Genomic DNA, 24,787 nt, shown 5'->3' with positions numbered 1-24,787 from the left:
ATTATTATTATTATTATTATTATTGTCAATGGTTTTGCAACTGTCCGATTTCTACGATAATTATTAGTAAATAAATAAATAAATAAGAAATATTGTTTGATAAAACAATTTATTTTGTCCAATAATTATCTATAAATAGATAAGTCAAAAACTCCTAAATTAGTCCAAACTGTTTTTAGTTCTAAATTAGTCCAAACTCAAAGCTCAAGTCCATCCGTTAATATATATATATATATAATTAAAATCCTAATTTAAAAATCTTGGTCGGAAAATTTGAATTATATATATAATAAATAAATAAATGCCCTACCCCACTCCATTTCCACCAATGAAACGATGACACGTGGGTATTTGTTTAGTCAACCAGGACAATAAAATTAAATTCAGTAATTTCAAATCAATTTTTAAAATTTTATTTTAAAATCATCCATTTTCACATGAGCTTAAAATTTATTTAGGCATTTTAATAATATTATTTGCATAACTTTTACACGTGTCATTAAGTAATTACATGGTAAATTAAATAAAATGAAAATAGTTATAAATTATTAATAAACCGTCTCAATTGATTTTCTTCGTTTAAATTTATTTATCAATTTTATCTAGAGATTAGCTTGGTATTTTTCGGGTTGTCTATTAAGATCTAAAGGTGCAACAGTCCAAGACCTTCAGTAGCAGATATTGTTTATTTTAATTTATTATTTATGGTCGGTAGCCTCATATTTTTAAAATATATCTATTAGGGAGAGATTTTCACACATTTACAATAAAAAACAATTATTACATCTCACAGTCTCTTAGAAAACGTTTTATAGAATTTTAGGAGGCTTAATTTAAGAAGTCAATATCATGTTTGGAATTAGATTCAAAGTTTAAACTTGCACTCAAGGTACATATTTTTTAAACTAAAGTTTGAAAATTATATTCTTAAATATTTTAAACCATATGATATCAAATCAAATTAAAAAAGAAAACACTTGAGTATCATGAAGTATGAATAAACGTGTACATTTTTTAGTCAAATATTTACGACAAGTTGTACCAAACAACATTTTATTTATTTGATGTTGAATTATTAAAAAAAAAATCACGCCGAAGTTTATTTTTCATCGAATAAAAAATGTGTAATTTTTATATTATGTTATTATTAGGGTAAATTGTAAAAAAATAATAATATAAAATTATATATATAACATAAGGGCCAAAGCCAATTTAGATCGGATATTATTCTATTTTGCTCTGTCTTTCAAACTTTCCCTTCAAAGTTTTTACACATGTTAGAGAGAGGTTTCCACATACTTATAAATAATGTTTTGTTCCTCTCTCTAACCGATGTGAGATCTCACATTCCACCCTTTCGAGGCTAACGTCCTGGCACACAGCTTGATGTCTAACTTTGATACAATTTGTAACAGCTCAAGCCCATTGCTAATAGATATTGTCCTAGCGATGGGTTTAGGTTGGATTTAGGTTGTAATCGCTCCAAAAAAGATAATATCTATTATTGGTGAGCTTGAGCTATTACCGCTTCGATTATACCTAACATCTGAAGTTATTTCAGAGCGGGAATTTGCTACTAAAAATTTCAATAATTAAAATGATATTTTTGATAATTTATACATAATTATTATTTTACTATTAATTTTGGAGTCCAACATCTCACAATTGTATGTCCGCTCATTGATTAAAGTCATGAACGTTGTTGAATATCTCCGACCGACCAGGCGGGATTTTCCTCTCTCCATTTAACCCGCGTTTGATTGGGAAAGTGTCGCTTCCTTTCCTTGCACGGAACGGAAGTCAATTACAACCTAATTTTCCGATTCCTCTTTGATTTCGAAGATTTCCGGTTGTAATTTTCTTCCGTCCGGTAGATCAGCCATTGATTCTTCCAACTATTCTCTTCCCAGAGTATTGTAATCGGTTCTCCATCTGTGGAATTCTCAGCTACTCGTCAAGCACCAAGCAAAATGAGCTCCATCTCGCTCTCCAATTCACATGCTCTGCCGCGGGCTTATCCTCATCATCTTTGCCACTCTCAGCTGCATCCATGCCGTCGCCAGTCTCTGCCTTCGTCTAATTCTCTTTTTAAGCTGCAGCGGTTTGGGATCTCCGATCGATATTCCACTCGACCTCCCTTGCCGTTGGTTCTTGCCTCTTCTGGAGCTAGCGTCGTCGGCTCCTTTCCGGTTTGTCATTTCTTTTCCACGTTCTTTTGGCTGCATTTGTTCTATTCATCTTCACGTTTACGTTACTGTCTTTAGGTTATCTACTGAAAACTGGACTCTATGTGCTGGTTTAATGTCGCTTAATTAAGATTTCTATGTTTGTTCTGCATGAACACGTATGAAAATAACCGCAGAAATATGCTGCCATTTCGGCTGTGAAGAAATGAGATTACGCTTCTGCTTGTTGACGATTCATCGAAGGGAAATAATCAGCACCGTCTACGAGTATGCTGCACAATTTTAGAATGGAAAATAGAACCAAAGCAGACGCCTCGAAAATACTTATTAACAATATATATGTCATGTTTATTTATATATTTTGTTTTAGAGACGAGGATTTTGGGGAATTAACTTGTCTATGGCTATTTTAGGCCTTCTGTTTTATACTTCCGTTTGACTGCTTGGCCGTCCGTATTTAGCTCTTATCACGGTGATTTCAGATCAGAGGAACGTATACGGTTGGTGATTTTATGACGAGAAAGGAGAATCTTTATGTTGTTAAGCCTACAACAACAGCTGATGAAGGTGCGGTTGATTTAGTGCTTTAATTTTAATTATTTTCATTAGTGTTACTAATGATAATTGTTTAATTCATCGGCTTTTGTGATTACAGCATTAGAGGCCTTGGTGGAGAAGAGAATAACTGGTTTTCCTGTTGTTGATGAAGATTGGAATTTGGTAGAGTTTTTCCTTTCACCCTTTTGTGCTTCCCGTGAGTGTTTTTATATTGCCATTGCCAACATACTGTGGGAGTGAATTACCAAAGTCCGTTGATGTTCTTGTGGAGGTTACTGGGGAAGGGGCCTTCGGTTTGTTGTCACTGAGAATCTTGCAAAAAATATCAACATTGTACGGTCATTTTTCATTTCGTTTTTGTGGAGTTGTGGTGAATGTGCATCTATGGTCGAAGGGTTACCCTTAAGCCATGTCAGGAAGTTAGTCCACCAACGTTTAGATTACTTGTTGTCAACAATCCAAACTACTATTGAATCCAATTACCTGCTGTACTCAATAATTTGATTTAGTGCTTTGCTGTGGCAGGTCGGAGTCATCTCAGATTATGACTTATTAGCACTTGATTCCATTTCAGGTATTTCAACTTAAATCACTAATACTTGAGGAATCGTTCTTGTATGCTTTCCGACTGAAATCGGGTTTCTATCCTTTCTTATTTGTTGATTACTAATACTTTTTTTATTCTTATTTTGATTCCCAAGAATCTTCCTTCAAATCATTTTTGTTTTCTAGAGACCAAACATTTCCCAGTCATATGCATTGAAACATTTAGAATGAATATTTGCTATGTGGACAGGATATAAACATCAATTAAACTTTTTTTACCGTTGATTGAGTTGATTCATCAAACTCTATTTTGATGCAAAGGTGGACAAGTGACAACATGTTTTACTGTTTGCATGTTATCGATTATGTTCTTGTTTGATAATGTTATTTTTGTCTAGCAACAACTTTTCCAAAATATTTTTGAACTTTTAGACAAGTTTAAAAGTAGGAAAAATAGTCATTAGAAGTTGTTTAGCTCACTCTCCCTTGCTGGACTCTGAAGGCAAAATTACATTTTCTTTATATTTTATTGTGTTCCATTATTCCATTGCTTCTCTTAATCTTTCCCCCCTGTTATTGACAATTAGGTGGTACTCAAAGCGATACCAATCTGTTTCCTGATGTGGATAGTTCGTGGAAAGTATGTAAGCAATGTCATTTACTTTCTGGTTATTTGCTTTTTTTTTTCTTGTTTGGCAAACATGAGTGATGTTTAAGAAGACAATTACTCAGAAAACTCAATCAATCAACCAAATTGGTTGGGTTGGGTTTCAGCTATTTGAACCCAAATTATCAGAAAGATTTTTTTTAGTATTTATTTTTTACTCGAAAATATTGTTCGATTGATCCTTGGATTACTAATTCGGTATGTTGAGATCCTTTGTTTAAGTAACATCTTTCGGAGAAAGAGGAGTCTCAGGAATTAGCTCTGCCATTGACATCCCTTGACTAAGTAAAATTATACAGAGAAAGAAGACTCGTTGAATTTAGCTCTGTTATTGGCATCCCTTTATTCCTTAAAATTCATTGGAGGAAGAATAGAGTCATGATCACCACTGTTTTTAAATTAAAAAAAATGATGAAAGTATATTTTTGCTGAATATGGTGGCAGACATTCAATGAGTTGCAGAAACTTCTCTGTAAAACAAATGGTAAAGTTGTTGGCGACCTGATGACGCCTGCTCCGCTAGTTGTTCGTGAAACTTCAAATTTAGAAGATGCTGCCAGGTAATCCTTTTATTTCTCTCTCTTCTGCATTGTTATACTATCTGAATCTATATAATCCATGGTTTCTTCAATGTTTCAACCTAAACATTTAATCAAATTTTCTTTTTAAGTAGGCAATTTCATTTAATTAGACTGTTTATATTCTTAGAAAAAAAGACTAGTTTTTTATTCTCCTTTTTTGCAACTGCTACTTCTTAGAGATTTTGATGTGCGGGTGTCCATGTTATTCTCCTCTGTAGTTCGTTCTGTTTCAAACTTTTGTTCGTTCTTTTTCAAACTTTTTCATTCTGTGTACATAAGCTGTGCAAAAAGCTTCCAATTTCCAAAAAAAACAACGCTGAGATGACACATTTTAGGGAGAAAAGACTGCAGAATCAAGAATTTACCCATTTTTATAAGTTAATCTGTGGCTACCGAAGTCTGAAACTATCGATTGTTTAGGTTGTTGCTTGAAACAAAATATCGTCGATTGCCGGTAGTAGATGCAGATGGCAAGCTGGTAGGAATTTTTCTTTAAACCATCTTAACTTCTTAAAGCTCCCTCGGTAATAGGCAACCATCTCAGTTGCTTGTGTTTGAATGTTAAAGGTGGGGATCATTACTAGGGGAAATGTCGTTAGAGCTGCGTTGCAGATAAAACGTGCTGCTGAAAGTTCGACATAATTCTGGGAACGTTGGCTGGTTGGCTGGTGTCGCTCTGTGGTAAGGTAAACATGCTATTCAAAAGCTTAGCATTGATTTGTAGATCTTGAATATAGTATATATATAATAGTTTGCTTTAAAGGGAAGTTTATTGTTGTTCTAAGATTCTTCTTCCCAGTTTCCTAACTGAGAAATGTTGGTCTATTGCAACATTTAGGTATCCCAGCATTTCAGGTCAGTCCACTGTATGATTTCTCTATTGAGTTAGTCATATTATTGTTTAAATTTCCCTAAACATTTTGAATATAATTAGTGAGTATTTTTCTACTTCATTAGGAAGGATCTTGTGAGATTTTCCCGTAACCTTTTGATCGAGAATATTTCTTTAAACTAAATAAACTATGTTCATGTCAATCGAGTTTTGAAGTTCATGTTTATATCGGCTGAATTTTGAAGATTTGAACTTTAAGTATGCAAAATAAATTATTCTATATGAACCAAGAGACATTAATCATACAATATACTTCAACGAAGATGTGAAGAAAATATTGTTGAAATTAGCAAAAGATATTTCAATTCATGCTACTTTGAAGAAGAATGAAGTTTCATGTTATAAATTTTGGGTGAATTACAATTTGGAGTAATTTAAAGTTATTGTATTTCATTAAAATATTTTAGGACTTTTTATACAATGACATAAAGGATAATTATGACCATTAAGTATCAAGGTTACATGCCTTTAATAGTTTCATTTTGAGGCTATGCATGTTGTATTTGTAAGGAGACTTGGAAAATATAGTAAAATGATCATTCGTGCTTTAACCAATTGCTAAATTTCTTTGCAATTCTATGTAGTTTAGGTTGCATGTAGAATCATTCAAGTTTGACATGATCAATCTTGCTTGTGGAGTGATTCAAATCTCAAAGAAGTGTTTTTGCGTTGAGATATTTGATCAACAAGAATCATTCAAGTTAGACATGATCGAATTTACTTGTGGAGTGATTCGAATCTCAAACAATGTTCTTGTCTTGAGATATTCGATCAACAAGGTATTTCGAATCTTACTCCTCCTTGTGGAGTGATTCGAATCTCAAACAAATGTTTCTGCGTTGAGATATTTGATCAACAAGAATCATTCAAGCTAGACATGAATGAACTTGTTTATGGAGTGATTCGAATCTCAAACGATGTTCTTGTCTTGAGATATTCGATCAATAAGGTAATCCAAATCTTACTCTTGGTAGTGATTTTGATTTTCCTATGCATATGAACTTTAAGTATGCAAAATAGAGACGAAACTGAAATTAATCTAAAATAATTTCAAGCGAAATTAAAATTTTAAAATGACAAGATAAAAGTAAATTTTTTATATCCTTGCAAAAAAGAAAACCCTATTTTTTATATTTGATGGGTCTCTTTGTCGTATAAAATTCATTCCACTTAAGTTGAGTTATCATCATGGAATTATTCTGCAAAAATAAAAATCAATGGAATATTTTAAAAAAAATTTAAAATATTCGAAAGAGGCGATTAAATATGAGTGCCGCCGCTGGTCAACGGTGATGGCGACGGCGTTCGCAGACACGACGAAGCTGTTCGCCTCTCAGGCACGGATGTTGTTAGTGTTAAATATCTATAATGATTATTAATCAGACATAAACACACACAAACACTTATAGTTAAGGTTTTTTAGTGGAAAGACCACCATTGTCAATGGGAACAGAGCTTCTTCTCTGTCGGCCAGAGCCAGAAGAATGGAGGATACTTGCAGATTTATTACAAGGAACAAAGCCATAAGTTGCTGGAAATGGACAAGGATGTCGAAACAAACAGGACAGGAAGCATTCCATCGGCGATTTCTGATCAGGCAGCTCCCGTATGCAGTTTTTTCTCAAATCAAGAACCCCACTTCGCACCAGTTTCCTACAAGATGGCCCAATTTTGGTGAAGTAATTATCCGACAGCGACAGATTTAGCAAATTCCCCAGTTCACATACCACCTCCGGCACCTGACCGTAGAGGAAGTTTCCGGCAAAGTTCAGCTGCTCAACCTTCTCCAGGCAGCCGAGTGAGCTAGGCAACGGGCCGGTCAGCGAGTTCTCGCCGGCGTCGAAAACGGTCGCTGTTTTCAAGAACCCCACTTCATATGGAATACACCCAGTGAGCTGATTGTTGAGGAACAAGATTTCAGTTAAACTAGCAGCAGCCTTTCCAATGCTTCTTGGAATTGGACCAGTGAATTTGTTGTTAGCTAAAGTGATATAAGCAGCGGTTGTTGAACCGAAGTTTGTGGGTAATCTCATACCGAAATTGTTGTTGTTGATGAACAGGAAGTCGAAATTCTTTACGAAGACCTGCTGAGGAACAGACCCAGTGAAGAAATTGAATCGGATATCGAAGAAGAACAGATCAGTGACACCCAAAACGGCGGTCGGGAAAGGACCCGACAGTTGATTGTTGCTTAAATCAAGCTCGTAGAGATATGGGAGTGATGCAATTTTGGGGGTGATTGTACCGGAGAAGTTGTTGGAGTTGGCATGGAAGATGGCAAGGTCCGGGAGGGCGTCGATGAAGCCATCGAGCGTGGGGGCGGAGAGTTGGAAGCCATTGAAATCAATGGCTGCCACGGCGAGAGCTGATTTGTTATCGGGCGGATTGTCACAGAAGAAGCCTTCGTATTTGCAGATATCAGAGCCGACCCATGTTTGTGTGACGCCAAATGGGTCAGAAGTGATGAGAGCTTTGAAGCTCTGAATGATGGGGTACACCACGGCCAGTCTTTGGTCTAAGAAACTGAGGATCGGTTGGCATTGGCAAGGTTCTGGAGGCGGCGGCGGGGACTCCGGTGGGGGACACTCTGGCGGCGGCGGAGGTGGCGGCGGCGGTAGGGGTGGCGGACATCTTGTTGATGATACATAGAGGCAATGGCTAAGGAAGAGGACAGTGGTGAGAAAGAAGTGCATAATTAAGGTTCTTGGAAGGAGGATAATGGCTATGGGAGAGGTATTAAGGAGGATATATAAAGGGTTTATGAGTGCAAAATGAACACACACTTTTATAATGGTGATTGACTTGGACTCACAAACCACTAAAAAATGGCCTCTTTTCTCCACCGATGTGGTAGGCATTTGCCCAATGAGCCATTTTTATGGTGAGTGTGGGAAATGTTTTTACTTCTATGAACTTTCAAACAAAATTTGACTACGAATTGGAAAAACATTTGTGCACCACCCCTTTTCGTATTAGAATGATTCCGACGATATAAAGTGATAGAAAAACGATAGTTACTATCTATACCAATAAGCTGCACCTTCTTTTTCAGTGCATCAATCATATGAAATCCAAAATTAAGTGTATTTATCTTAAAACAATTCTATTATGAGATCTCACCCGTTTTAAAGCCTTGAGGAAAAGTATGGAAGGGATAGCCTAAGAGGACAATATTTACTAGCAGCGAGCTTAAATAGGGATTCTGGAAGCATTGCATGTCGAAATTCAAATTTTTTATCTGAATCTTCGGTATAAGAGGTTTAAAACTTCACCTAATAGATGTACATAAATGAGAACTGGGCATATGCACGGTGGTCCATTTTTAGAGTCACGTATGCTTTTTAACCCACTAAGTAGATATCTACCATACATTTGTAGGACATGGTTTGATTAGCGCCATACAATATTTTTGTATTGAATTGTCAAGTTAGAAATGATAAGAGATGAATATTAAGTGCGCCTAATGATCCTAACAAGGGTAGTGGAAAGTTGGTGTGCTCTTTATTTTGCCCTATTTTTACAATCAAATCTGTCATTTTGCCCTATTTTAATGATTTTATTTCCAATTTTTGTTATTTTTCTTTTATTTTTTTAATTTCCGTTCACATTCCAACCCAGCTCAATTCGTTATTTTTCAGTTGGATTCAGCCGTCAAGTTGTTTTTTTTAATTATTTTTAAAGAATTTAGTTATTCTCCAAAGCAAACTACTCAGCCATCCGTCCTATTCAGATATTCACGCCCACGAAAGACTCTATTCTCTTTTGGGTAAGCCCAAAAGGAAGGCTCGAACATTAATAACTAAAATTTTATAAAATTACAGTATTAAACATTTTCGGAGCATAACTTAAAATTATAATAGGATTAAGTTGTATTAGATTCGGCTGTGAACCCTATTTTTTTTATTGTTCGACTAACCCTTATGGTTTGGATTAGACAATTCGAGTTATTCGAATCATCGTGTCACACGAATGCTTCAAATATTTTCTATATTACTTTTAAAAATTAAAATAAAATTATTGGAAAACTAAAAAAATAAAATTGCACCAAACAAACAATAAGAAACTATGGGAAAACTACAAAAGCTTAAAAGTTGCTTTCACAGCTTTTTATTTTACTTTATTTTATTTAATGAATTTGTGGTAATATAATAATAAAGTTTTTATTTATTTATTTATTTATGTATTTATGTTGGTTCAATTAGATCAGCATGAGCACTGATGACATAATCCACCCTATGACATTTTGATAAGATTTCGAACAAAATAGTGTCGTACTATCGAACAAATTCATATTAGTTAGAATAGTGCCGTACGAGAAATAGACAGATATGATAGGTCCCGTCATTGCATTCGCATGTTCTTGCATTTAATCTCAATAGTGGGTCATTTACTGAGTCTGTTTCAAGTTAAGACAAGACATTTTTATACGGCTGACAACGGTATCGCAACTCGAGACTAAGACTTAGACTTAGATTAGGATAAGATGTTTTTAATGTAAACGTTTATTTATTTTATTTCGCCTTTCGTTGTGTATTTTTTAGGTGTTTTCGAAATACGCAAGTTCATGACTGTGTTTTAAGCTGAATGTTATGTTTTATGAAAGTTTAAATAAAGTATTTCTATATTTAATGTTTATGATATGTATACAGTAACGACCTTAAATTAGGTAGAAAATTTTGAGTCGTTACATATTTACTATCGATTAAATTCCTATTATTTAAGAACGACGTGGAATTAAATAAAAATAAAATAAAATAAGAGAGATAAGATTATCGATAAAGTCAACAAAAAAAAAAAAAAATAATAATAATAATAACACCAACCCTATAATTCTCTTATATAATATTATGTAAAATCAACATAAAACAACCAGCATGTGGGTTCTTAGTCTTAGAAGCATCAAATGGGCATAAATATAATACAAACTTTATTAATCAAATTGAATTATAAAGTTTTTGTTATTTTTATTATTTATTTATTTATTTATTGGGGCTCAGGAGTGAGAGCTGCGTACGTTTTCTTTGGCGACACGTAATTTACGTTATTGTTAGGTTTAGAGACGTGAGGATGAAAATAGTGATTGTTTTTGCAAGGAATGTACGTGAACGACTCGTCGTCCCCGCAGTATTTGGGTCGGTATGCAAACTCTGCACATTCTGCTTCAGATCTTTGCTTCTTGAGTCCTGGTATGCAGTTGTTCGAAACGTCTAGAATTTTCTTTTTTATTAGCTTCTTGCAGTGTGGTCCCACCTAAATAAATAAAATAAAATAAAAAACTCTCCGTTTTAAAATTTTAAATTTTAAATTTCATATTATATTTAATAAACAGTCGCGTCATAGATTCTTAAACTTTTAATTTTTTTTTATAAAAAATAAATTTATAATTTATTTAATAGATTTAACGTGAAAATTCTAGAAATATTTGAAGGATATCTATTAAATACAAAATTTAAAAATTTATTGAATATAAAAAAAAATTTAAAAATTTAATTAGATACTTTATTTTAATTAAATTTTAAATAATTATTAGATTTAAAATTAAAATTTTAAGAATTTCCTTCATTTGAAAATTCAAAAACTTAAAAAAAAAATTAAAATCTATTAAAAGCTATTTAAAATAAAATAAAAAGGGTTTTTTTTAAATACAAAATTGAAAATTTTAAAAATTATTAAACATTTTTTAAAAAATTTATAGATTTCTCAGACCCAAATTAAAAATTAAAAATTAAAAATTAAAATATATTTTAAAATTAAAATTTGATAGGAGACGTACCTGAGTGAAGAAATTGTTCTTCAACGTGAAGTTACCAAGTTTAGGTAACTTGCAGATTTCCTCCGGCACCGGTCCGTACAATTGGTTGTCCGCCAAATACAGATGCTCCATCTTGCCCATGCAAGCCAAGGACAGCGGTATGGGTCCGGTCAGGCGATTCTTCCCTGCGTCGAACAACACGGCGTTTTCCAAGTAACCGATCTCGAACGGCAAACACCCTTCCAATTGGTTATTGAAGAACACAATTTCTTCCATCGTCTTCTTCGCGTCCCCGATGCTTCTCGGGATCGGTCCCGACAACTGGTTGTTGGCGAATGTCAGGTACTTGGCTGGAGTTCTCCCTAGATTGTACGGAAGATTTGAACTGAATTGGTTGTTGTTTATGTAAATTGCGCTGATTATGTCCATGTTGAATATTTGCTCTGGAATTGGTCCACAGTAGTTGTTGTAACGAAGATCGAGGAATGTTAGCTCCGTTGCTCCCAACACGTTTGTCGGAAATTCCCCTGTCAAGTTCATATTTTTAAGTAATGAATACATTTTCATTAGTACCAGGCATTTTGGGAAGCTTAAAAGCAAATCCATGAGAGCTTAGGCTCAAAGTAGACAATACCATATCATTATGGAGAGTCGTGATTCCTAACATGGTATCAGAGTTATGCCCTAACTTAGCCATGTCGATAGAATCCTCAAATGTCGAACAAAGACGTTGTGAGTATCGAAGGTGTAGTCAAAAGTGACTCAAGTGTCGAACAGAGGGTGCACTTTGTTCAAGGACTCTAGAGAATGAGTCGAGCCTCAATTAAGTAGAGGTTGTTCGATGGCTCCATAGACTTTGTTCGAAAACTCGGGGAGGCACAAAAAAGCTGTGAGTCTCGAAGGTGTAGTAAAAAAGTGACTCAAGTATCGAACAAATGGTGTACTTTGTTCGAGAATTCCAGAGAAGGAGTTGAGCCTCGATTAAGGAGAGGCAGTTCGAGGGCTCCCTAGACTTTGTTCGAGGACTCGGGGAGGCAAAAAGAAGTTGTGAGTCCCGAAGGTGTAGTAAAAAAATGGCTCAAGTAACGAACAAATAGTGTACTTTGTTCGAGGGCTCTCTAGACTTTATTCGAGGACTCGGGAAGGCTGTTCGAGGACTTTATAGACCTCACGGAAGCCCAAAGCAAAGTAGAGTTGTGATTCCTAATACAAAATTTTATTACGAACTTACCGGGAAGTTTGTTGTTACTAAGATCCATCTCAAAGAAGAATCGTTGGCGATTAATTTTCTCGGGAATCGGGCCAACAAAGAAATTGGAATTGACATGAAACACAGCAATATCATCCAATTCATCCATAAATCCTTCAAGAAACAGCTCCGGACCTTCAAATTTGAACCCAGTAAAGCTCACCGCCGACACCGTCCTCTCTTTCATCCCGTCCGGTAAATGGTCGCATCGGAATCCTTTATAACGGCACACGTCCTTCCCCTTCCATGTCTTCACCACATCCATCCTCCCGCCGGTGATTTTTCTTTTCAGTCTCTGTATCACAAAGTAAGCCTTTTTCAGCCGCTCGTTCTCGAACTCCGGCGGCGGCGGCGGACATGGAACCGGCGGGATTTCCGGAGTTTCCGGGTTCGGGTCCGGGTCGGGTCCGCCACCGATGATTATTTCCAGGGCACCTCGGGAGTTGGGTTGACCGTCGCCGGCCGCCGGCCGAGCCTTCGCCGGAGAGGGAGGGGAAAGTAGAAGGAAGGTGAGAGGAAGGAGGAGGAAGAAGGTTGAGAGAGAAGAGAAGGAAGCCATGGCTGCTGCATCTAAGAGGAGAATGAAGAACAATGGTGTTAAATAGAGAAATTATATGTTGAAGATGAGGAAAAATAAAATTTAATTAAGTTTATTTTAATTGCTTTTAAATTAAACTCGACCCGAACCACCACCCAACGTCTAAACCATAATCCGACGTCAAATTAGCTCTTAAAATAAAATAGACGATTGTTCGGGTTCTTTAACCGTTGCAATTTTTTAAAAATAATTTATAAAATTAGGTCTCAAAAGTGTGAAACAACAATTAGGTCTCACAAAGTGTGAAACTTTCTTCGTTGCAAATAAAAAATGTGTAAAATTAATAAAAGAATGAAAATAAAATGTCCCACGTGCCCTAATCTCGACCATACTAGCTAAGGTGTCCTACACTTCCCGGTTACTCAGCTCAGGTTGGATACCATCTTAGAGATAATTTTAGTTCTAGACCTCTTAAACTTGAAACTTGCTCGATTGAGGCCTTAATACCACTTATTTATAAAAAATAATTAATGTTGACATGATTCTCAACGAGCTATTTCAAGTTTATAATTATCTGCTAGACTCAGGAGCACATGTTACACCACTTTGGGAGAAAACTGAGAAGGAAAAGTCTAAGTGGACAGTATCTACTAACAGTGGACTTGGGCTATTACAAATGATATAAGAGTCAAGACACCAAGCAGTGTGCCAACAAGGATGTTGGGCCACTCAACGTTCCTTATAAAGGTATAGAAACCTATTTCTAAAAGACGTATTTTAAAAACCGTGTAGATAACAGCTATATATAACAGGCTTAAACAGACACAAACCATCGTGAACTAAACATGGAGTTGTATTATTTATTATAACTATTTAATTCCCTGGTAAGAAAAAATATATAATATATAATACCACGAAATACCATGTTCTATATATATATTTTCCCTTCTTTTTTTAAAGCATTTTCAATTAAGACTCTTGTGATTAACATTTATTAATTTAATCTCGTCAATATTAAAATAGACTCATAACAAATATGCATAACATAATATTAAATAAATTAATGAAAATTTAGAACATTAAAAAAAAAAAAAAACTCATATTATTTATAAGAATTAAATAATTTTTTATTTATAATCGAATTTAATATATACTAGATGAGGAACCAAATTTAAAAATATTAAAATATGTGGGACTAAATTATTAAAAAAAAACATATTTGTAATTTATTTTAGAAGATAATTAATTTCAAAAAATATATTATTATTATATCTATGCGCCCATGTTGTTAGTTAATATTTCTTCCTCAAAATAGGATTTAGTCTAAGAATATTTACTGTCCATTTACCCTAGGTAAATTGACATCAGACCTAAATATATTTAAATCAATTTTTAATAATAATATTAAAATCATTGAACTTTTCTATATATATTTAATAATCATTTGTATATATTTTCAATAAAATTAGGTTTAAAAAATATTTAAAGAAATAATTACAGTTAATACTTAAATTACTTTTTTTTTTTTACTTTTAATTTTGTTCTAATAAATTCTTGAAGAAATAAAAATAAATTTATGGTTAAATTTATAATTTAATCTTCAAATTATTATAATTTTTTGGGATTTAATTATTTTGATTTTTAAACATGTTCAAGCCACGTCGACCAGATAATATTTGTTTTCTATTAAAAAAAATTCTATAAATTGAAAGGACACAATTTTAATCCCTACTTATCTGTAATTTATTCTAATATATATATATATAAGCCATTTATTTGCTGTACCAATTATTGTGTTTGGTAGAGAAAACAAAATTCAGCCAATTATAAAATAAAATTTAAAAAAAAAACCAATATTTTACAATTTCTAGGGGAAATTTTTTAATTCTAAAAAGGATGACTTAGTCAACTATTTGGAATTTACAGAATATGCATATTTTAAAAATCATGTGATAATTAATATTTTTATATTTTAAAATGATCCGTTACACCATTAGTTTAAACATTATTATTTGATGATGACACTTCTGTTTAGACCATTAAATTAACTTCACCTGATCATCGAACTAATCTCGTTTTAACTCAAATAATGAACAAAAAGTCAATTTTTTATTTATTTTTATAACATATTGATCGATTCCATATATAGATAAAAAAATAAATTAGCATTAATCATGAAAGTAAAATTTTGATTTAAAAATAATAAATTTTTATTGACTTGATATTGTCAAATCATAAATTCGACATTTTATTCGGTAATTCAATAATTGACTTTAATAAAAAAAATTATTAAAAATAACTTTAGTTAAGAATATGATGGGAAATTTAATATATATATATTTATATATATTGAAAAATAAACAAATTAATTATTTAAAAAGATGCACAAATCCACTAGGAGTTAATTAAGACTGAACCGATGTCTTATTGAATCATGTCACGCTCAAATTTGTTAGGATTGTGGAAATTTTATTAAATTATATTACAACTTACTTTATATTATAAAGATATTTGTCCCATCTCTTTCAATTTGAGCCATTAAATGATTCGTATTTTTAGAAAAATCAATTTCTATCGATAAATTAAGTTAATGATTATATTTAATTTAAGCTCTAAACTTTTATTACCGTCATTAGTGATTTATAACTATTTTAATTAATTTTAAATGACTTAAATAAATTATTTTCTAAAATTATACTAAATTAACAAAAATTATTATTATGTAATTATTTCGAGTAAGATATTTCATGAATAAAAGAAGGGTTGTAGGCAGATGAGTGAATGGCTGGACGAGATCAAGGAAGTGAATGGCTGATCTTTCCTTCCTGCCTGCCAGTTCCTTCCAACTCGGTGTGAGCTTCAAAAAGAATAGAAGTAGGATGCGCGTTCGTTCCTGTCCCGTTGGTCGAGCGTCTTCAACCCTCTCCCTTCCGGTCTCGCACTTCGTTCCTGACTTGTACAAGTCAGTAAAATTAAATTTTGAAACGATAGCATAAAATATTATTAGATTTATTACAATATTTTACGACTTTTTAATATTTTAATCTATAAGTTAAACGTTTAAGTCTTTATTTATTTAAGTTTAAGTCTTTATTTATTTATTTATTTATTAGACTATAAAAAGGTGGGAATAAACGTAATAATTTGAAACGATCAACAATTTTCATTTAATAATAATAAATAAATAAAAACGTTAGAAAATTACAAGTGTATAGAAAATGAATTTAAAAGTTTTTTTTTTTAAATAAAGGGTTTATTAAATTTCAAACCTACCATGATTTTTTTAATTATTTTTTAAAATGATCTTATATTTTCACCTAACCAATATTAAACTTATAACCCAAATATTTGTCTCAAAATTTTCCCAACCACCTTTTATAAATAATTATAAATTAATTTTTTTAACCACTTCACCTTAATAAAAATAAGAAAAATAAAATATTAAAATTTATCTCGAAGCTCGGTCTTGCTTCTCATTCAACCCTATACGTAATACAGAAGACATTCTAAACTAACAATAAGGGCTCGAAGAGTCGAAATAACCTAGCAAATAGAGATAAATGGCTAAAATAACTCCGGAATGTTTCGACCCATTTCACCAGATAGTGTTGGCACAAAGTACTAGACATATACGAGTTTCTTAGGCCTAATCATTTTTCTAGTAGCGGGGTCGTGAGATATAGCGAAGGCATCCATTTGCCGATCTTGTTGGTCAGTCGTGCTATGCTACGGTCTCCTGTCTCCCAAAGTTAGCTACTACATTGTTTGCCTTACCACCTCGACACCGAAGACTTACGACAAAGTTCTTAAAAGTTAATTTTTATCCCTAAAATTTCAATTTTATCAAATAACAATAAAGCAATCGGTGAAAATGTTGGGAATCACAAACCTCCACAATGGTATGATATCGTCCACTTTGAGCATAAGTTCTAATGACTACTCATGATCTTCCTCTTAATTAGCCAATGTGGGACCTCTCTATAATCCTCTCATCGAACAAAGTATACCATAGAGGCTCCTCTAAGACCTATAGAGCCCTCGAACAACCTCCCCTTAATTGAGGCTCGACTCCTTTCTCTGGAGCCCCTCGAACAAAGTATACCCTTTGTTCGACACTCGAGTCACTTTTTTACTACACCTTTGAGGTTCACAACTTATTTGTTCAACATTTGAGGATTCTATTGACATGACTGAGTTAAGGACATGACTCTAATACCAAATGTTGGGAATCACAAACCTCCATAATAGTATGATATGGTTCACTTTGAGCATACGCTCTCGTGACTTTGCTTTTGGTTTCCCTTATTTTAGTGTTTTAAAATTTTAGAAGTGAGACCTAAAAGTAATGTAATAATCCAAGTTGAAGCTGCCGGTGCTATTGGCGTTGATGCGAATGCTTTTATCAAATGAAGTGGCGGTAAAAACCGCCCTTCGGAACCGCCGGCCGACGGCGGCGCCCAGCCGGTCAGGTGGAACCCGATTGTCACGATCAGTTAGGTTGTTGTGGTACTGTAATTTCCTTCTCTTGGAGATTTCGATTAGGCTGGTTGAATTTCTGTTTCTTCTCGTAGAACGACTAGAAATCCATTGCTAGTTCTGTTTAGTGCAATGTACTGTTCGCGAAGCGTTTTTTAGCCGGAAATTTCATGTGATTTGGTTAGTGTTCTGTCTGAAACATAGCTTATTGAAGTTCAATTCAACTCGGTTCCTGCATTTGATTCATCGTGTAAAGAAGTAATGCAGGTTGCGAAGAGATATCTGTGTACTTCTTTAGTTGAAAAAAATCCAATTCGCAACCGTTCAGCTGATGATTTTCAGTATCTTTCTCCTTTCTTCTCGATTGCAGTTACTGTTGACAGTTTAGCTGCTGGTTTGAGCTTGTAAATCTGTTATTTGTGCTTACTTGAGAAGTATATCGCAGCCTGCTTTGTTTTTTCCTTGATCACGAAAAATTTACATGAACTAGCCACAGTTCAATCTGATGCAGTTGTCTTCTCATTCTTCCATAGTCTTAGATGCCATGGCAAATTGTAAGTAGTTCTTGCAAATTGGAACTCAATCCTTTTGAGGATTTTTGTTTACCACAAAGCTGAACGTTGTAACGCTTGGAAATTTTCTGCCATGTTTCTTCTTCCATTGTTTTGTACAACTATCTTCCATGAACTGTGAGTTTCCAATTCGAATTCCTCTAAGGGGACACACTGCATGGTGGATTTTGTACTCCGAGATCTGTTCCATCAATGTTTGTTAAAATTCCAGGAGTGGCTGGGAGGATCAAAGGTAACTGACTCATCTGCTATTTTCCTTTTGAATGTTCATGGAAAGCTATCATTAATTTATTGATGATTGTTTAGTGTAGACCTTCAGTTCACCATTCAAAGTTTGTTTAACTAATTGGAAATGATCATACGTATTATCTTTCATTAACGTAGTCATTTATTCTGTATTAGAATGAAGATCTTGTCGTTTGTTTTCTTTTATTTTTCTTCCATTAGGTTTACTAAAAGATCTAATCAGCATGACATCATTTCATGAACTTATAATGTTAAGGGGAGAGATCGAAAAACATTATAGAGAATTTTAAATAGAACAATCTCCATTCATTAAGAAAAGCTGATAACCATTTCCCTCCACCTTGGGGTTGGAAAGAAAAAGGAAAAAGAGCTAACTAAAACAAAAAGGTGGGGGGAAGGGGGGGTCCTCCACGCCGAATATGAGCGTCGGTAAAAAGTCAGTCTCTTCCTTTTCCATCAAACTTTGAATGATTAAATAGTATGTTTAGTTTATGAACCTTTATTAACCAATTGAGGTATACTCAGTATGGCCGCATAGGTTGTTTATTATCTTGTCTTGTAAAAAGGAAAAAGTATATGTAGCTGAAAAATTCGCATTAGGTTGCATATTGTGATTTATTGCCCTTCATTTGCATGTTGCTTCATCCTAATTTGCAGGTGCTAATGGATGCATATAGCTTAAAACTCTACAATGGTGTAAAGTTGTACAACTACACCATTATTTAACTTAAATCTTTTTCTTACTGATTTACATCATATGAACTCATGGACTTCACTGTGAGTTTCTGTCCTAGATGATTATAGTTGGTGAGTTTGTTTGTATCATTTCTGAGCTGGGGTCTTCTGTTTGTTGATTTGACCACATTGTTTATGTGACTTACCAGTTATCCCATCCTCAGGTTCCTTTAAAATCAGTGATCAATGTTTAATAATTTTACATAGTGCGAGTTTTCCATTGAGACCATGTGGGTGATGTGTTACATTATTTGAGAACTATTCCACGGAAAGAACATAAGGTGAAGCAAAAAGGGGAGGTAGAGGACATAGCTAGTTAAGCTGCAAGTTATTTTATCAATGTAATGGATTCATTAAAGTTCATTCCAGTCTTGTTGACAGAGTTACTAGTTTTTAATACTTCAACACATCTGTAAACTGCAAACTGCTGTTTATTGGAATTGAGTACCCAAGTGGATTGATTTTCCCCACGCACTAATGTTCATCAAAGCTAAGAATGTCGTTTTATAACAACTTTTAGCGCAGGTTAGTAGTAACTTTTGACAGCAAGTTCGAAGATGGTGTGATAGCAGAAATCAAGTTTTTCCCCCCCTCTTTGAAGGCAATGATGAGCAGCTATATGCCAGGATAGTCAGTAAGTTGTCTCATTCCATCATCTTGTTTTATTGATGTTTGGCAGTTGAAATCATCTGTTAAATGAAGGCTAGTCATTGCTTACATGCTTCCCCTCCTGCTCCATCTTTTCTCCTCCCGCTCTTCAACAGAGTGGTTGAAGTTTGTTTAAATTAGGGGAGTCAAAAGAAGTCAAGCTCAACCTGTGACTTTCATCTACTCATGATGGTCAAGGCCATGTGAGCCATGATTTCAAAAGGTACAAAAGTTTTTTTTCCCCCTTTTCTTATTTGGATGACAACTAATAGACCATCAATGGCTATCCAATCCATTCACATAAAGTCTCACCATTCAACAGGAAATGTGGAAAATCAAACACAATCGCCATTTTAAACACAAAAGCATGGTGGGTTGAGGTAACTTTGAAAGCTTTGCACTTCATTTTGTCAATATTTTGATGATGCCAAAGAGTAGGGCTTTTACATTTGTTCAAAAAAGATATCTCTAGTAAATGATTGCGAGAAAATTAAGATAAGAATAGTTAGATTACAAGATTACAAGTAGAACAATATAACAGGGTTCTCAATTGTTTGCTGATGAGGTGCTTTGTTCTGTGGTTTAGAAAACTAGTTTTCTCCAAATTTAAAGCTTGTAGAATTATATATATAGATCCCATCATTATTGGATATTGTGAAATAGAGTATGCATTAGAAAACCTATCTAGCGAGTAGAGGAAGTACAAGTCTGAACTGAATCTCATCCTACTTAGTATTGGGGACTTGATGACTATAGCCTCAAAATCTTTATCAAGCTATGCATCTTGTAGAGTGAATTTGGGATTAAAAAAGTTAAGAAGGGTATATATATAATAAGGAAAGAGACATAATTATTAAAATTAGGGCAGTGGAACCCAAAAGACAAGGACAATGTATAAAATTGAGGCCTTTGAGAGGGGAGGGGGTGTTTCCAAGTATTTAATAGGGACAGACAGCGCCCCTAAATTGTAAGTCATGTTTGGTTTAACAACTTTTTTGGGTCAAAGTAAAGCATTGTCCTGTCTGCACCTTCTTTGTCCTTTTTTGGTTTTTTCAATCACTGCCTCGGGGTCCCTTTATTTTTTTACTTTTAATATTTCTTTCTTTTTGACGTTTATACCCCTAACCATTGGGATTATATATATTTATTTCTTTATTATTATTTTTTTAAACAAAGCTCAAGTCTATAAAAATATAAAATAAAAATTCAAAGGCCAATTTCGAGATTAATAATTAAAGTATCTCTACTAGTATTTTTTTTCAAAGGCTTTGATAGGTTATATATATATATATTTTAATATATACTAAATTAAGCTTTAAAAGGATCTGTTTGAATTCCCACTAAATTATTTTTTCTTGATGTTAATAATAGTAGCTCGTGGTTTCATGCACGATATAATTAAGTTTAAATTTAATTGAGGAAAAATAAAATTATAGAAAAGTTTTGAGTAATTTGCAAAATTCGTTTATTTTCATGGATCTATATAATATAATCTTATTCGTTGATTCGAGTCTAAATCAGTACCTCAACATAGCTATCTTTCTAAAGGTCAAATTATTTGTTTAGGAGTAAATCCTAATGGTTTTATATAAGTCAAATATTCAAATTCTCATATGTATATGTCTATGTCTGCTATATAAAGCATACTTGAGTCAGAGTTGGGGGAGTGGGGTATTTTTTTTTTTTTTTAGATTTTAAATTTAGATTGCACATAGTATATAAAACTTTAAGAAAGAAAAATGGAGTGTATTCATAATAAAACCCAAATGAAGAGAGAGGGAAAAGAAAAAGGGAAAAGAAAAAGAGGGGTTTTTAAATTTGAAAGTAAAACCCTAGAAGACAGACTTTCTCTTTCTCTCTCTTACAACGCAGTGAATTGGGCATTGCCATTTATTTAGATTTCTTATGATGTTGTTTTCATGGGGTCCGGCTTGGTGTGTGTGCCGTTGCGTTTCTGCCCGCCAACGGGACACACCGAAAGCACAAAGATTTCCAAACCCCAATGCATATAAAACATAAAGACACTCTCCACCAGAACCAGAACAACCCATCGTTCCTTTCTCTCTCTCTCTCTCTTTCTCTCTCTTAAGCCTTTTCCTCTGCTCCTTCATTCTTCTGCACAGTTCCGACTTCCGACGGACATGGACGGCCATTTGAGCTGCTGCTGTTTCTTCTTCCTTTATTGAGTTCTCTAATCAAAGCTTTCATTCGATGGCAATACATCGGTATGAACAAGCTGATGATGAAGGCCAAACCCATTTGTTTCCGCTAGATTCTTTGTTCTGTGAGGAGAAATGGGGGGAGGAGGAGGAAGATAAAGCTGAGGTAGAACATACCCATCAGACCCATCTTTTTTCTTTGGGATTTTTGGAGGAAGATCTCTCTGGGGAAGATGAACGGCTTCTCTCCATGTTGTCTAAGGAAACAGAGCAGCTGAAACAGAGCAATCTCGAGCTTGAAGTTCTGTTGAAGGATCCTTCTGTCTCTGCTGCTCGTTCTTCAGCTGTGGAGTGGATGCTCAAAGTCCAATCCCATTATGGGTTCTCAACTCTCACTGCCATTTTGGCCGTTGCTTATTTCGACAGGTTCCTCTTGAGCCTCCATTTTAAGAGTGACAAGCCGTGGATGAGCCAGCTTGTGGCTGTCACTTGCCTCTCCTTGGCGAGTAAAGTGGAGGAGATTGAAGTTCCACTTCTGCTGGACCTTCAAGTATGTTCAGAATATGCAATACCCTCCATTTGAAACCGTGTTCTAATGGTTTGGATTATTAAACTTTGTTCTTGCAGATAACGTGTTTGTTTTAATGTTTCAGGTAGAGGATGCCAAATATGTGTTTGAGGCCAAAACCATTCAGAGAATGGAGCTTCTAGTGCTCTCAACTCTTCAATGGAGGATGCATTTGGTGACTCCATATTCTTTTCTTGATCACATTGTAAGGAGGCTTGGGTTAAAGTCCAATCTTCACTTAGAGTTCTTCAGGCGTTCTGAGCATCTTCTCATCTCTCAACTCTCAGGTTAGAACTTACAATCACTTTAATGCAGATAAGACTTTGTGCATTACACGTACAAATGAAGCGGAAAATGATAAAATTTGGTCTCTTTTCTTGAATTCTCGTGTCATGACTTGAAACTTCTCTTGGATTTTCTTTAGATTCAAGATTTGTTGGTTATCTTCCATCTATCTTGGCAACTGCAACAATGATGGGAGTGATAGATCAGCTTGAGCCCCATATGTCATTGGAGCGCCGAGATCAGCTTCTGGGTGTCCTCAAAATTGACAAGGTTTGTTCAAGAAGAAATCTCATTTCAAGTTCACTGCTTGGTTTAATCAAAACCCATCATTTGATCTTAACTTTTCAAACTGCACCTGAACAGGAGAAAGTGCAATGCTGTTACAATCTTGTCAAGGAGCATTCTAAGGCCTATGGCAATGGCAATGGCATTTATCATCCCAACACCCCCCACAAGCGCAAGCATGAACAGCAAGCTCCTGATAGCCCAAGTGGTGTAATCGATGCTGGTTTCACTTCAGACAGCTCCGATGATTCTTGGGCTTTGAAAGCAGCATCAGTCTGTTCATCACCTGAACCTTCTTTCAAGAAGAGCAAAACCGAAGAGCCAAAGATGAAGTTTCATTCTCTTAACAGGCCATTTCTGGACATCGTTGGCAGCCCTTCTTGATTCTTAATATGCCCCTCCTTTCCCCTCCAAAGTTCTTGGGAATGATTATTGTTCATAATGCTGCACCATTTCTCACTTTTGTTGCTGCAAGTTGGGGAAACTCTTCTTCCATCGTTATCCAATTACCCACAATGCCCTTGGCATCAGAATGGGTAGAAGGAAGAAGAGCACTGAAGGAGGGGATTCCATGGGAATTTTCCCAAGAACAGAAGTGACCAGAAAAAATGGGTTATTGGAGAAGACAGAAAAAGTATGCAGTAGTCTGGCTTCTTCTCTTAAACTGTATACCATTTCTGTCATTCCCTATCCTACTTGATTTCAAATCAGACGACTTTTCTCCTTGTTTTGGACAAAACTCATATATTATTATCAAATAAAAGCACAGCATTTCTTGTTCACCAGTGTTGACTTCTTATCTGTTAATAATTTCTTGAATATCATCATGTTTCATTGCCTATTAGCTTCAATCAGTGGTTGAATCAGGCAAATGAGTATAGATTAAACTGGCCGATCCCGTCTGGATTGTGTTAGGAATCACGACTCTCTACATAGTATAATATTGTCAATTTTGAGTATAAGCTCTCGTGGTTTTGCTCTGTACTTATCGAAAAGACCTCGTACTAATAGAGATGTAATCTTTATTTATTAATCTATGATAATTTCATCGACTTTTCTATAGGTGTTCGTATTTTCTTTTCATAACGACAGTGACTCTGAACCTTTCGATCCAAATCCGGATGGAATGGTCTCTTTTGGAGGGTAAATTTGAATCCAAATTTATTGTGTGGGAAATGCTGCTTTTTGACTAGACATAGAAAAAAGTGAATGAGCTGTGCCATGATAATTCTCTTGGATTTCTCCTATGCTTTTTAGTTTTTGGCTCTATGTGAAATCCCTTATGACTTTGAGGGTATCTAAGTTTTAACTATGATTAATACTCGATTATTATCCGTTAATGTTGTGCTATCACGTGATCGAACACACTTTTCCTTACGATTTACGTTCTTTTTCACATGTCGACCTATTTGATAAAAACACTTTTAAAGAATCAGTGTCTCAAACATGAACTAGACTTTTTTACTGTTCGTCACGAAGATGAAACAGGATTTTGTTCATCGTTATTAGAAAAAATCGATCGTAGAAGATTCTTTACTTGTGACTATCTTCTCTTTTTTTCCTCTTTCTTTCTCTTTTCTTTTCTTTTAACATCTTTTCTTCTCTATCTCGATTAGCTTTAAATATTGGATTTGTGCTCATAGATATCAACGTCAAATAGTTGATATCTTTTGATGAATTTTTGAATAAGATGTTAGTGCTCGAATTTACGTCGATTCTTATAAAACGAGAAGGATTCAATCCTAACCCAAATGAACTAATTAGATAAATTCGATAAAACAAATAAAAAATTGAATCATCGACTTTTGAAATGGTAATTTGTATCTTATCTACTGAACTATGCT

The 24,787-nt window shown here is 34.3% G+C and overlaps 4 protein-coding genes across 8 annotated transcripts; 2 read left to right on the top strand and 2 right to left on the bottom strand.

Annotated features, from left to right (window-relative positions):
• Positions 1–1,715: 1,715 nt before the first annotated feature.
• Positions 1,716–5,482, top strand: LOC111430620 (CBS domain-containing protein CBSX2, chloroplastic-like). 3 transcript variants are annotated; one of them, XM_023066937.1, is made up of 9 exons: positions 1,716–2,189; positions 2,669–2,753; positions 2,827–2,906; positions 3,270–3,318; positions 3,878–3,930; positions 4,402–4,517; positions 4,959–5,016; positions 5,106–5,224; positions 5,377–5,482. In XM_023066937.1, exons 1-8 carry the CDS (start codon positions 1,971–1,973, stop codon positions 5,178–5,180), a joined length of 735 nt encoding a protein of 244 aa, XP_022922705.1. In that variant the 5' UTR covers positions 1,716–1,970; the 3' UTR covers positions 5,181–5,224; positions 5,377–5,482. The 3 variants fall into 3 exon arrangements, with proteins under 3 accessions (XP_022922705.1, XP_022922703.1, XP_022922706.1); XM_023066935.1 differs by having other exon boundaries at positions 1,717–2,189; positions 5,106–5,482; XM_023066938.1 differs by having other exon boundaries at positions 1,719–2,189; positions 2,842–2,906; positions 5,106–5,482.
• A 1,336-nt stretch (positions 5,483–6,818) lies between these two features.
• On the bottom strand, positions 6,819–8,392 carry LOC111430617 (uncharacterized protein At4g06744-like). The gene has a single exon (XM_023066932.1). The coding sequence runs from the start codon at positions 8,286–8,288 to the stop codon at positions 6,840–6,842; it is 1,449 nt and encodes a 482-aa protein (XP_022922700.1). The 5' UTR covers positions 8,289–8,392; the 3' UTR covers positions 6,819–6,839.
• Positions 8,393–10,334: 1,942 nt separating this feature from the next.
• On the bottom strand, positions 10,335–13,015 carry LOC111430618 (uncharacterized protein At4g06744-like). Its single transcript, XM_023066933.1, has 3 exons — positions 12,414–13,015; positions 11,204–11,709; positions 10,335–10,680 (listed from the first exon to the last, which is right to left on the bottom strand). Exons 1-3 carry the CDS (start codon positions 12,988–12,990, stop codon positions 10,414–10,416), a joined length of 1,350 nt encoding a protein of 449 aa, XP_022922701.1. The 5' UTR covers positions 12,991–13,015; the 3' UTR covers positions 10,335–10,413.
• A 4,303-nt stretch (positions 13,016–17,318) lies between these two features.
• On the top strand, positions 17,319–23,725 carry LOC111430555 (cyclin-D3-3-like). Of its 3 annotated transcripts, none has more exons than XM_023066826.1 (8): positions 17,319–18,249; positions 19,524–19,632; positions 19,763–19,869; positions 19,969–20,026; positions 21,770–22,355; positions 22,459–22,660; positions 22,798–22,928; positions 23,022–23,725. In XM_023066826.1, exons 5-8 carry the CDS (start codon positions 21,858–21,860, stop codon positions 23,325–23,327), a joined length of 1,137 nt encoding a protein of 378 aa, XP_022922594.1. In that variant the 5' UTR covers positions 17,319–18,249; positions 19,524–19,632; positions 19,763–19,869; positions 19,969–20,026; positions 21,770–21,857; the 3' UTR covers positions 23,328–23,725. The 3 variants fall into 3 exon arrangements, with proteins under 3 accessions (XP_022922594.1, XP_022922593.1, XP_022922595.1); XM_023066825.1 differs by having other exon boundaries at positions 19,519–19,632; XM_023066827.1 differs by lacking the exons at positions 17,319–18,249; positions 19,524–19,632; positions 19,763–19,869; positions 19,969–20,026 and having other exon boundaries at positions 21,318–22,355.
• The last annotated feature ends 1,062 nt before the right edge of the window (positions 23,726–24,787 follow it).

The sequence above is a fragment of the Cucurbita moschata genome, unplaced genomic scaffold (genome assembly GCF_002738365.1).
Source record: "Cucurbita moschata cultivar Rifu unplaced genomic scaffold, Cmos_1.0 Cmo_Scf00034, whole genome shotgun sequence".
Classification (NCBI taxonomy): Eukaryota; Viridiplantae; Streptophyta; class Magnoliopsida; order Cucurbitales; family Cucurbitaceae; genus Cucurbita; species Cucurbita moschata.
The sequence above is the reverse complement of the archived record's forward strand: the minus strand, read 5'-3'. Positions and strand labels throughout refer to the sequence as shown.